The sequence below is a fragment of the Schistocerca cancellata genome, chromosome 2 (genome assembly GCF_023864275.1).
Source record: "Schistocerca cancellata isolate TAMUIC-IGC-003103 chromosome 2, iqSchCanc2.1, whole genome shotgun sequence".
NCBI lineage: Eukaryota > Metazoa > Arthropoda > Insecta > Orthoptera > Acrididae > Schistocerca > Schistocerca cancellata.
Genome location: NC_064627.1, coordinates 1,152,113,346 through 1,152,127,589, shown reverse-complemented (window position 1 = coordinate 1,152,127,589; position 14,244 = coordinate 1,152,113,346). Strand labels below are relative to the sequence as shown.

At 38.9% G+C, this 14,244-nt stretch overlaps 1 protein-coding gene across 1 annotated transcript in view; it reads left to right on the top strand.

Moving 5' to 3' along the window:
* LOC126161288 (cytochrome P450 9e2-like) overlaps positions 1-14,244 on the top strand; it is an 88,273-nt gene that overhangs the window by 20,379 nt on the left and 53,650 nt on the right. Inside the window, exon 2 of the mRNA XM_049917027.1 lies at positions 9,942-10,079. Within this exon, the coding sequence (XP_049772984.1) occupies positions 9,942-10,079 (138 nt within the window). The remainder of the gene's footprint in view (positions 1-9,941; positions 10,080-14,244) is intronic.

Below are 14,244 nucleotides of genomic sequence, written 5' to 3'. Positions count from 1 at the left end.
ACAATTCTTGCCCATCTGATGTCTTGGATTTTTCGATTCTTCCACCATCTTCAGCATCTCTCTAATTGTTAAAATCTTCGGTTCTTATGTCCTCCATTTTCTGTATCTTTCCTCGTCAGGTTCTCTCCTCCGACGAAATTTCGAAACTCTATGTGTTGTCCTTAAATTTAACGATTCATTACCATGACACCATTATCAATGCCTACAACTAGTGACGGAAGATTAGTAGTGCTCCACGGCAATTAGCGCAAAAAAATATGAAAATTGTGAAGAAAAAAGTTCGTAACATGAGAACGCACCTTTGTTTCGTAAGTGAAGTTATAGTGTGACTTCCAGAAAGTGACCTGCTGATAAGAGACGCAGTTGCGAGCCACAGGCGCGAATAACTGTAAGTAAGCAATTATTTGCGTAAAATAAAAGGTGTGAACTGTTTCACAATCTACAAATATCGTATATCAAAACCGCATCATTCTACGTTACACTGAAGACGCCTTAAAGTGAAAGGCGAAATGCGCCTGGAGAAAATAAAATACGTTGCAGAAAGAAAAGGCGGTTTTTATTTACAAAGGTAATATCTCTGGAAGATTCTTCATTGCTCTTGCAATGATTTCCATTGAACTGTTTGAGTCTCTAAGCTTTTTAAAATCTTGCCTCCATCTAGTCTCACGCTGTTGGCTGCTGTCGATATTTGACTTGAAATAAGCTCATCCGTTCTGGAATTTCCGAATGTGAACTGCTCCGAATGCGGTAATGACCAACTCGCATCTCTCTCACCGAACTTTATTCTGGTGGTCCACAGCATTTTCTACTTACACATGATATTTACACAGAATTTTACATTTTATCATACACGTAATACAACAAAAATACCTATATACATATATTGTTTGTATAAAAAGACATTTGAACCTACATAAAGTCTTGGATTACGAAAAATATATACAACGCAGTTAAAACGGGAAAAATTTCCGTCACAGCACCGACATTTACCTGTTAGCTCCGGCGTGTTTGATAGTGTTTGTCGAATTATTTTTCGCTTCCTTAAGTAACCTATTGATTAGATATTTGTAGAACAGCTGTGTGACATAAGTCCCACACACTTTATGAATTGTAATTTATTGGCATGCAAAAACAATATTTTGAAATACATGCTAATTTGGCACCACTTTCGTTTTTAATAAAGAAAAGAGGAACTGATTAAGGCCGAATATTAGGGACAACGACGATATTAATACTGATAACACAGACATGTGGCAGCCATTCACCGTCGTGCTTCACACTGACGATCCGAATGTAGGACTGACTGTACTCCGTCTTCGCAAAAGCCAAAGTTCACTCACAACAGGACTCTGTCAAATTATTATTGCTGGAGAAGCAAAAACCCAGAAGAATTACATAAGCAGTAATCTGCCGTTATAGCCTTGACGCAAACGTTTCATATAGTAAAAAAGCGAATTTGCTTCTCGTACGGTCGTGCGAATCTTAAATACATTATCTTGTTTCATTTCTTATTAGGCTTCAGACAGATGACTGCATTAACATCATAAGAAGGCACCTAAAATAATATTTCGGTGATATAACTACGTATAATTTCTCTGAACTCTAAATAACAGCGATTCTGCGTATACTGCTAAACAAGAAAGTTACAGAGCACAGAATGCTAGGAACGGAAGAGATCGCCGCCGAGTTTTTTAACAAGTTTATTGCCATTCTACGTTTCCAGAAAATCGGAAGATGGATGAAGTCGTAACTGTAACAGGAAGTGGCAAGTAAAAAGCTAACAGGCTTATAAATTTTATAACTCAGTCTGGAATGTCGGATGCATAACAACGTTTCGAAAACAGTTTTTAGTAAGAGAAAAACGTAGCGCTAATTCGAATATAAGATGCCCAGTTTGACCACCTGCTCGGAACCTCTTCAATAAAACTCTCGGTGTATTGGCCTGGCCAATAGTTATATACGTTTCTACTGTGACAATGTTTCCCTACAGAGTCTATGATAGTCTACAGCGGATTTGATATTGCTATGACAACGGGTATTGTTTACCCCCGGAAAATATGGAGTTGTCTGTGAGCTTATTGAAGGAACAGTAATCGCGAAAGCGTTACGGAGGTGATAGATAAACTCCAGTGGAAGACTCTGCAGGAAAGACGCTCAGTAGCTTGGTACGGGCTTTTGTCAAAGTTTCGAGAACATACCTTCACCGAAGAGTCAAGCAGTATATTGCTCCCTCCTACGTATATCTCGCGAAGAGACCATGAGGATAAAATCAGAGAGATTAGAGCCCACACAGAAGCATACCGACAATCCTTCTTTCCACGAACAACGCGAGACTGGAATAGAAGGGAGAACCAATAGAGGTACTCAGGGTACCCTCCGCCACACATCGTCAGGTGGCTTGCGGAGTATGGATGTAGATGTAGATGTAGACTAGTTATTCGGCCACGTTTCATTGCAAACTCTGACAATATAATTGTGATGCCGTGTGTGCAAAAATCTGAATCAGTCTTAGAGCCAAGAAGGAACGAAAAAAGAAATTGTGCTTAATGGCTGCGAACGTTGTTGAACAAGGAGAGTCAACTTTAACCACGTGCCAAAGGACTTGTTCCTCGTACCTTTATGATGCGCAGCAAGTCACCGTACTGATATAATTGTTCACAAACAATCAACAATCGCTGCTCCCTACAACCTGTAGTTGCCTAAGTAACAGAAGAGTGTGTTCCATTTCGAATGATCTTCTGCCAATGCAGATACTCTTAACATTTTTCAAGTGAATAGATTCCATCACAGTTGTACGAGTCTGGAAAGTTTGTGAACAGTCATCTGCAGCTGTTATAACAGCTTCATCAAACTGATAATGATTTCCAGTTCCAAATTTACTTAGGCGTTAGAGAGTGCTAAACCTGATAAATAAGACACGCGTTTCATAAATCCAGGCGTAATATTTTCCAGTTATTGTTCTACCTTTTTCGAGGTAATCCGTAAGAAAATAGCTTTTGCTTCCCGAAAGAAGTAGCCACAGCCCTGCCGGCAAATTAAACAGTCTTTAATTACGTTAGAGTAGAAGCACGTTTTGTTCCACAGATTCAGAAAGAGGAGATGTTAAAAATAAAAAAAGCTTTAATACATATTTAAAAAATAGGACGGTATACTAATGACCTTCCACACATTCCAAGAGAAGTGGTCCTGACTGATGTGAAGTAAGTCAAAAAATCTTAAACGTATTTACATTTAAAAGGTAATGAGAAACTTGTAACAAAACATGTAAATATACAGAACACTGAGCTGCATAAGATAATTGTTTGGCTGCTGTAGCTACGCATCGTGGAAGGGGAAATCAGTTTACAACACATATTTACATGATCACGTCTCTATACTGAAAATGTGCGAAAGTCATATTTTACGCAACATTCACATTACTTGACATTATTAATAACATGCACACACCAGTTGGTCCTACTAACGAATTCGTCAACAGAATGGAAGGAGTTGGCCATCAAAAAAACCATTTAGGCTCCTCTTAAACTGATCTTTATTACTAATCAAACTTTTTATGGGTATTGGCAAGTTACTGAAAGTGTGTGTCCTCGAATAATGGACATCATTCTGGACCAAAGTAAGAGACTTTAAATCTTTGAGAAAATTATTTTTATTTCTAGTATAGATTCCATGAAATAATCTGTTCGTTTGAAAAACAGCCATATTCTTTTTAACAAATTTCACACCGGAATAATTATGTCTGGAAGTGGTTGTAAGTATCAAAAGTTTCTTGAACAGACTTTCACAGAATGTTCTTGAGTTCGCACTACAAGTAATTCGTACTAAACGCTTTTGGATTGGGAAAAACTAAGCGTGGCGTGTTGAGTTTCTCCAAAAAATTGTCACATAAGATAAATAAGAATGAAAGTAAGCGAAGTACGCTAGCGTTTTTATTTTTATGTTACCTTTGTTTGACCACATCTGCAATCCACATGAAGAGTTGTTTCTTTGATATGATCCTCCCGAATTGAATTTACGACTAAGTTGTAAACCCAAGAATTTAACACTGTTAGCTTAGTTTATCTCCTTCTTATCATATTTTGGTCTTGTTCTGGGGGGCACCTCTTGCAATTTCAACACTGCTTTTAGTAATTCCGTTAACGAATCTTTCTAAAACTATTTTTGATTTCATAGCTATTGCAATGTCTGTATCATCTGCAAACAGAACAGACTTGGCATCTGGTAATAGTCACTGATATGTTATTAATAGAAACAAGAAAAGATAAGAGCAATAAGATGGAAGTTTGTGGGACATTATATGTAATTAGCTCCTCGTTGATTACTAACGTAAGACTCTTCCCCGTTGATACTCTTTGTTTCCCGTCAGACAGATACGATCTGAAACGTTTTGCAGCATTTCCTGTAACACCATTATATACTAATTTACTTAAAAGGATGTTGTGGTTTACACATATGGCTTTGACTGATCACAAACTATACCAATAACGTGTAGTGTATTAGTTAACGAACTAAGTGCATACAATACTTGCTATAAATTTTCTCAATATAGGAAACCTTTAGAAATCCATACTGCGATTTTGAAAATATATGATTTGTAATTAGATGGTTAAGAAACCGATTTTTATCTTTTCTAATTTTTAATGTAAAAAATGAATATCATGGTCTGAGAGGTCATAGTTTTGTCCTTTATATAAATATATAATCAGTAGCTGTTCTTGAGCATTTGTCACCGTAGTTGGTTAGTTTACAGAATGAATTAAGCTGACTGTTGATGTTACTGATTACAATAAATTCTTACTTGAAGGGATGTAAAAAAAAATCTGTAGTAAACTATTTCTTCATTTTTTTACAATTAAAGAGGCCAATAGTGCTTCGATCTGATTCATGAACAGATTAAAATCACCTGCAGGTGTTTGGTATACAGTCAGTATTCTAAAAGATTGCATGAAATAGTACTTCTGTTGCACATGTTTCCATATGCTGCTCTAAACACACATATATTTTAAATTTATAATAATTCCTGGCGAAAGTGAAATTTCTTCCTTTATCTATTTTCGCCTTACGAAAGTTAGATGGTAAACTAAATCTTGTAGCACTTAACAATCGTATACGAATGGCCACATGATGTTCAGAGACACAGCAGATTAACAACTTTGATTAATCAGTGGAAATAAGTAGTTCACTAATTTCACTCCTGAGTCCACGGATATTCTGATCTAGCAAAATACTCAGTCGACGAATATTCTGATCCAGTAAAATAGATAGCATTCCACATCGATACAAATAGGTGTCAATAAAATTTCTGGTGATTGTTGAAAATTTTTAGCCAACAGCTGTTTGCACTGGTGCAGTGTATTAGATATCTCTCTCAAACTAAAGGTTTAATCTTAAAACTTGTTTTTTTCTGTTCTCTCTAACTTAAAAATGATACTGCTGTGGCACAGGTAACCCCTAGTATTTTACCACCCTTGACTGTGCCTCCGAACCTTACGTTTTCTCCTATATCCGTGTCAGTACACGATTATCCGTTGCAAAACTATTTCTGATGCTAGGTCGTGAACGCATGTTTCTTCCACAGTACCAAAATGGTCAGAAAATAAATCGGATTATTATTAAAGAAAATTTGTACATGACTGCACGTTCAGAGACCGTGAATAGTTATAACTGAAAGAAAACAGCCCTCAGTTACTATTTTTAACGAAATTAACCGGATTTCGACACTGCTAGGAGTGTCTTCCTCAGAATTTAAATCAAAGAATGGTCTATAACATGGCCACAGAATTATGACTAAAAACTTATGGTACATAGTATAAGTACAGAATCATCGTGAAAGATTGGCAGTACTTAAATGTCATTTATAAAATAATAAAAATGCCAAAAGGACATTAGTCACAAAGAAATTTAAGGTCTGCTCGTTACTTGCGTGGTTACAGGTTGCAAACGGACTGAAGGTGCCCGCGTTGACAAATGCGGCCAGGAGAACACGGCACTGCAACGAGCGCGCCATCTAGTAGCCGTAGATGCAATTAGGCTACTTCACATTGAAATATAGGCAGAAAAGAATATAAAAGAACAGTATTTGGTACATAGTGGAAAGCAATGTTTGCTTAATAGTAGCATACAACGTAAAATTTTGTCTACATCGAAGCTTATACCGGTAACAGTAAAATAAAACATGAAACATTCTCATGAAACTGTAGATAGGACTGAATAACAACTTGTAGAAAGCAATATTGACGTGAAATACAGCCAAGAAACATTTGATAATTGGAAAACATAGGACTACCTTAGAAAGAAAAGAACATTTCGGCAACCTGCACAAGGAGACCCGAAGTCAGATATCGAGTAACAGCTTTATACCGTTGAAAAAATTTTTGTTACGTAGCTGTAGCTGTTCGTTGAGGATGAGGCTATCCTTTCGAGCAAAATGTTTGAAAATCTCTAATTCTTCTAGAATATCTAGTGTACGCCTTTTCTTTTCGGTGTGCAAAATGTTGCTATCGCAGATGGCTTCAGGTGAATGACCTGTAATTAGAAGATGGTCGGCAAAGGACGAATTTTGGGGGCTAGTGCCATTTTTATTAGCAGGTGTTCTTTATATCTGGTAGGGAAGGCACGTCCAGTTTGTCCTATATAGTAAGAGGAGCAAGTATCACAGACAATTTTGTAGACACCAGAATTTTCTAAACGGGAACGAATAGAATGTAAATTATGAATAAAGTTTTTTTTCAAATTGTTATTAGTAGAAAAAGCAACGTTGCAGTCGTATTTCTTTCGAAGTATGCGTTGGATCTGATAAGAGATAGGCCCCACAAAAGGAATAGACAAGTATTTTTTTGAGTTAGACTCCATAGCACAAGTGCCTAGCGTAGTAATTCTTTTAGCAGTTTTCTTTTTAAGGATGTCATCTACTATGTTAGATTTATACTCGTTGTTAACTGCTGTTGTTTTAAGTAAATAGATTTCGTCATTGAACTTTTCTTTAGAAAGTGGGATGGAAATGACTCTGTGAACAGCAGAATGACAGGAACCTTTTTTATACGATTGTGGATGTGTAGAAGATGCAGGAACGATCTGGTCGGTATATGTTACTTTACGGAATATATTGAAAGAAATTTTATTTGTTTCTATGGTAAGCGTAAAGTCAAGGACGTTTATTCTACGGCTACCAGATGGCGCGTTCGTTGCAGTGCCGTATTCTCCTGGCCGCATTTGTCAACGCGGGCACCTTCAGTCCGTTTGCAACCTGTAACCACGCTAGTAACGAGCAGCCCTTAGTGGCTCACCATCACAATTTTTTATCTTAAATTTCTTTGTGACTAATGCCCTTTTGGCGTATTTATTATTTTCTAAATGACATATAAGTACTGCCAATCTTTCACGATGATTCTGTACTTATACTATGTATCATACGTTTTTAGTCATAATTCTGTGACCATGTTATAGACCATTCTTTGATTTAAATTCTGAGGAAGACACTCCTAGCAGTGTCGAAACCCGGTTAATTTCGTTAAAAAATAGTGACCGAGGGCTGTATTCTTTCAATTATATTATTAAAGAAGCCAAAACACTACCTACAATTTTTTCCTTATTTTTGGTCAGAAAGTATAATATAAATTTATCATAAATATAATTTATATATGTTAATGACGTCAACTATATGATAAACGTTGAGTATCCGGCGGACAATAAACTATTGCATTTCTTTTTTCGATAAAGAAAGGAAGAATCACAAGGCAGTGCTGGTTGGGCGACCACAGGGGTCGGTTTGTCCTCCGCCCTAACTGACATGTTTCCTTGCGGTGTGTGAGATTTGTCGGTGTATCTAGTGAGCTTTTTTATTTTTTTTAAGTCATCAGTCTCTTAACTGGTTTGATGCGGCCCGCCACGAATTCCTCCCCTGTGCCAACCTCTTCATGTCGGAGCAGCACATGCGACCTACGTCCTCAGTTATTTGCTGGATGTATTCCAGTCTCTGTCTTCTACAATTTTTACCCTCTACAGCTCCCTTTAGTACCAAGAAAGTTGTTCTCTGATGTCTTAACAGATGTCCTTAAGAATTGTCCCTACTTCTTGTCATTGTTTTCCACACATTCCTTTCCTCGCCGTTTCCGTGAAGAACCTCCTCATTCCTCAGCTTATCATTTTCAACAGTTGTCTGTAGCACCACATCTCAAATGCTTCGAAATTCTTCTGTTCCTGTTTTCCCACAGTCTATGTTTCACTACCGTATAATGCTGTACTCCAAACGTAACAGACTTCTCTTGGGCAGGAATGCCATTTTTGCTACTGCTTAGGCTGCAGAATTCCTTCTGCTGCTACTTCTCCTTACTTTATTCTGTCTTCGATTTATTCTCAGTGCATAAATTTTACTCATTAGACTGTTCATTCCATTCAGCACAACCTGTAATTCTTTTTCGCTTTAAATGAGGATAGCAATGTCATAATCGAATCTTATCACTGATATCCGTTTACCTAGAATTTTAATTCCAGTCTTGAACTTTTCTTTTGTTTCCGTCATTGCTTCTTCGATATATAGATCGAACATAGGGGCGAAACACTAGATACCTATCTTATTGAGTGTGATAACTTTATGTAGTGTAATGTCATGTTTGTGTTGTATGGTGATGGGAGAAGCCAGCTCCTCTCGAACAGCACTAAAGGTGTCGCCGAACTTAACGTCTCCATCCGACAGATGTACCACCAGCAACTGCGCACATGCCCTTACGCCACGAGAAACTGCAGAGAGGTTTGGAACTTAACCTGGGACATTAAGGAAAAGTCTGGCGATTGGGAACCTTACGCCAACAATTCTCCGCTGGCCTGTCAAATTGTCATGGTGCAATTTTTGCCACCATCAAGATTCAAACCAAATACCTCTGAACCGAGCGCCACAGTTCAGGCGTACGACAGCGACCTCGGCTAATGAGGCGGGTAACTTTTTCCATGTTTTCCTTGATTGTCTACAAAAGTACAGACACGTTTGAATTCTGAAGATTCAATACCAAAACATGTGGAACATGAGATGGGACTCGTGTTTAAGAGAAGTGATGTTTAATTTCATCTAGGGATATCTTAGGTTTTCAATGCTTTCCCTAAATTTTATTAAAGTGAACGATGAGAGGATTTTCTTAAAAAAGACATCGTCGTGCTTCTCTCTAATGATCCGGTTGTCGACGGTACATTAAACCATTAATCATCGTTCCTATTTTATAGTCACATTTCTAAACTCTAAAAAAATGAATAAACAGAATCATTATAAGTCTTCAACAACTCTGGATGTATTTGTTCAACTCACTATACGGCTTTCAGAGAACAAGTTAATGCTTACCTTTAACAAAACGCAATTCTTACAGTTTCTGAAACGGAGCTCCCATAGAAGCGAAATATTAGTACCCCAAGCTAGTGAAGCAATCAGTGAAATCTAACATTTTAAATTGTTGACTGAGGGTAGATGGAAAGATTTTTGCAGATGTTACGGTCAAGACCTTGCATGGAAGCTGAAGGATGCCATCTGTACTGTAGCACTAATCTGTATTGTCTCTCACCCTCTAGGCGAAGGCTTGTTTACTTTGGTTGTTTTCCCTCTGTTACCTCATATGGTATCGTAATTTTGCTATGGGTTGCATGGTACTACGGAACCTGATAATTAAATACGCAAAAACTAATGTATTCGTTTATTTAATAGATATGTATCGTGTGCCCACTAGAAATTTGTCGATAATTGTACTATATGTAATTTTTTTAATTATACAAGTTTTCAAACATATGAATCACTCGCCATAAATTGTACCGAAATAACGACATGTACGATTTTTCTCCGCAGCTTGTTCGCATACTAACTCTGCGAGAGGAGGGAAGTGTTTCAGAAGTTTTTGTATCTTGTGTTTCGCACATTGTAAACAAATATTCAGTAGGTATAGTTATTTCATACTTTTTAGGAACAGAATGGCGTGATATGCGGACCATATTAACTCCTGCATTTTCCATAGTGAAGATGAAGAGCATGTTTATGCCGATGTCAGAGATTTGCCAGCAGATGACTGATTATCTAGACAAGAAAATTGCCGAATATCCAGGTAAGTAACTGTACAATCAGAGAACAGTGTTATTTTCATAGCATAGCAAACTCTCCTGTTTTATACCGGGTCAGGAGTCGTCAGGAGCATTTTCTCTGGGGTTTCGGCAGTTATTCGCAATTTCGTTTTTGCATTGTGTAGCTGGAGTCAGCGTAAACAATTACCTCTCGTCTCGTCTTTCAAGCGCTTCCCGGTGTCAACTGGAAGCGTCGGTTTGTTTCCCACTGCAAACAAAATTATTTTTAAATCGGAGGTTTACGTGCCCATTCGCTAGAACGCTCCAAAATTAGTCTAGTCCGATATTCGTTTTATCGATATATATTAACAGGGACAGTAAAACACGAGAAGTGAGCAGCCGTCCAGCAGCGGCTGAGTAGCGGGCCAGGGGGCAGTGCCGTCGCTGTTGGGGTACTCGGTTGTTCTTCGAGTTTTACTGTCATTGTTGATACAAGCTGATAGAGCGAATCTTGGTCTAGAGTCTAGACTAACCTGGGACAACTCTATCGAATGAGCATGTAAACTTCTGCTTTAAAAATAATTTTCTCTGTAACGGGAAACAAGCTGACGCTCTCTGTCGATACTCGGTGTTGCATGGAAGACATGATGAACACTTTGCTTCACCTTACTACTGCTAGACAACGCAGAAACGAAATTACAAGTATCTGATAGAGCACCTGATGTTTAGTTTAGTTATGTCATGTTCCGTAGATCATTTTCACGATTATTTTATTGATGTGATGTTGGAATAAGTCAGATTACAAGATATATATACACACTTGAATAGTGCTAATATGAATATGGCTGAAATTTTTAGTTCTACAAATGCGACTACATTTAGAGCTAATTTTTTTTACCTGTTCTGAAACAAAAACTCGTCCATGGAATAGAAGGAGTGTCCAAAAGAAATGATTTTAAGCTACATTTTAAAACTTGATCTGCTACCTACCAGACACTTTATGTTGTTGAGCAAATGATCTGAGATTTTTGTTCCTGAATAATGTACTCCTTTTTGAACAACTGACAGCTTCAATAACGCATAGGAGAGGTCATTTTTCCCTCTAGTGTCGTACATGTGAACATCACTGTTCTAAGCGAATTGAGATGGATTATTTATAACGAATTTCATTAGCGAATATATGTACTCTGATTGTGTAGTTAAAATAACTAACTGCTTGAACAGGTGCCTACATGACGTCCTTGGCTGAACACCACTAATAATTCTCACTGCTTCCTTTTGTGCAAACAATACATTATGTCTAAATGGTGAGTTACCCTAGAAAACTATTCAGTAAGACGTTACTGAGTGGAAATATGCAAAGTACATTAGGAGGCTGATCTGTTTATTACCAAGACTAGCGATTATACGAAGAGCAAAAGAAGCTGAACTTAATTGTTTGAGAAGCTCAGTAATATGCTTCTTCCATTTCAAGTTGTCATCAATGTGAACACCCAAAAATTTGGAGAAATCACCATGTTAGCTGAGCACTGTTCACATGCTACATCAATTGTCGGTATGACTATTCGGTGCAGGTCTACAGATCTGGATATAGTGAGTTTCTCCAAAATCAAGGGAGAATCCATTTTCTGAGAACCACTTAATAATTCTTTGAAAGACATCCTTAACAATATCTTCAACTGCTTTTGTTGGAATGGGATTTATTACAACACTCGTGTTATCTGTAAAAAGTATTAGTTTTGCTTGCTGATTGGTAAATGTGAGGTCATTCACATGAAGAAGAAAGTGCAGAAGACCCAAAATTTATAAGTCGACATTCACTAGAATTTACCACCCTCCTAACATTATTTGTCTTATTCAGAACAACTTTTTGCTTTCTGTTCGTTAAGTATGATTTAAACGATCTGTGTGTATAGCCTTCAATTCCATAAAACCTGAGTTTTTCTAAGAGTGTGACATGACCCACAGAGTCAAATGCCTTGGATAGATCACAAAAAATACCAGCCGGCGATTATTTGTTATTTAGGGCTTGTACTATTGGATCGGTAAGTGTGTAGACAGCATTCTCAGTAGAGTTACCGTTCCGGAATCCAAACTGTGACATGCTGAGTCAATTATTTTCGCTTAAATGTAAGACTACTCTTGAATATATAACTTTTTCGAATATTTTAGGAAATGAAGTCAGCAGTGAAATTGGTCTACAATTATTTAAGTCACTCTTGTCCCCTCTATTATGAAGAGGTTTGACAATTGCGTATTTCAATCTGTCTAGAAAAATTCGTTGTGCCAGTGAAGGATTACATATATCAGTAAGGACTCCACTTATTATATTAGAATAACAGTTCAGAATTGTGTTAGAGACTCCACCAACACCACACGAGCTCTTATTTTTCAGTATATTTATAATTCCATTAATTTCAGTGGGGGATGTTGGTGTTATTTCTAAAGGCCTAAAGTCCTGGGGAATGACATTTTTAACATTTTTTTTTTGCTTCTTCAACTCAACCATTTAACCATATTTTTGCTGCTATATTCAGAAAGTGAGTGTTAAAAATAGTTGCAACTTGTGAATTATCACCCACTATCATCATTTAGCTTTATGGCTATACCAGAGAACTGCTGCTGACGACCCTTAGCGGATGATGATGATGGACATGGAGAGGGTTGTGTGGGCGCACGACGGAAAGGTGTTCAGCGCCCGCTCAGTAACAGATTGAGACGGGTGTCAAGAAAATACTCAGAAGAGTAAGGTAAAACACGACGTAAAACACAGGTAACAAGGTTGGAAAAATATGTGCCTACCCACACCGAAACGTGGGACGAAGCATGCCGACAGCAGTAAAACATGGACAACACAAGAAGAAAGTGCTAGAGGGAGCTAAAACAATATAGCAGATGGAAGTGGCTGGCTGACCGCAAGGAAAAAAGGGAGGAGTCAGCCACTTTGCAATACACTAAAACCTCCAGCCTAAAAGTTTAGGCCAGAGTCCAGACACAACACAAAACTTTAAAACCCTAGACACACACGTCTCATCGTTAGCTAAAACACAGGGCAGATCCCCATCAACTTGTGCTTCTGCCCTTGCATCACGGTATAAAATGCAGTCTGTTAAAATGTGGCGGACAGAGATGTGCACACCACAAGCATCACAAAACGGGGGATCCTCCCGCAGTAATAGAAAGCTACGTGTGAGAGGACAGTGCCCGATCCGAAGACGCGTGAGGGTCACTTCTTCCCGCCTGAGCAACCGGCAGGGGGAACGCCACGGCCGAGTTGTTGACTTCATCAACTGCAATTTATTGGCCGTCACCGCCAGCCATTCTTCCTCCCACAACTGCATGCACTTCCTGTGGAGTGCAGAAATGACAGACTGCAAGGGGATGGGACACTGGACCACATCCTGCCCCCTGCAGGCCTCCTTGGCAGCCCGATCAGCCTGTTCGTTGCCCCATATTCCTACGTGACCAGGCACCCAGCAGAAGGACACCTCCTTAGCCCGCCGTTGCAGGAAGTACAGTTGGTCATATATCAGCTGGACCATCTCCTCAGTTGGGTACAGATTCTGCAGTGATTGTAAGGCAGTAAGAGAATCGGAGCAGAGGAGAAATCGATTGCCCCGAACACGATTCATCCTCTCCAGTGCCTCCAGGATCGGGTGGAGCTCCGCTGCGAAAACGGTACATTCATCAGGGAGGCGAATCCGGGTAACATGATCAGGGAATACTACAGAGCAGCCTAGGAAATTCTCTTGTTCGGAGCCATTAGTGTAAACGACGGTAAAACCGTGATGCACATCTAAAATGTCAAAAAACTGAGGTAGTAATGTAAAATCTGGTGTGCTATCTTTCTTAAAATTAGTCAAATCTAAAATAAGTCTGGGTCTCCGGAGGAGCCAAGGTGGAAATATGCTCCAACGGCGACGGAAAACATGAAGGCCAGCCATATCCATTGCAGAGAGGCAATCCTGTGCGCGAATCCCATAGGGCCGCGTCGCTCGTTGCCGGTTATGAAATATCCGTGCTAGAGGAAGCTGAGCAACTGCAGGTGTGTATGGTGTGGACAAAGTTTTATACGCCTGGCGCACGGTAAGCAGCCGTCGCCGCATATGAAGTGGCGGTTCACCAGCCTCTGCACAGAGGCTTGGTACGGGGCTAGTTCTGAATGCCCCAGTGGCCAACCGAAGCCCTTCATGGTGCACAACGTCAGAC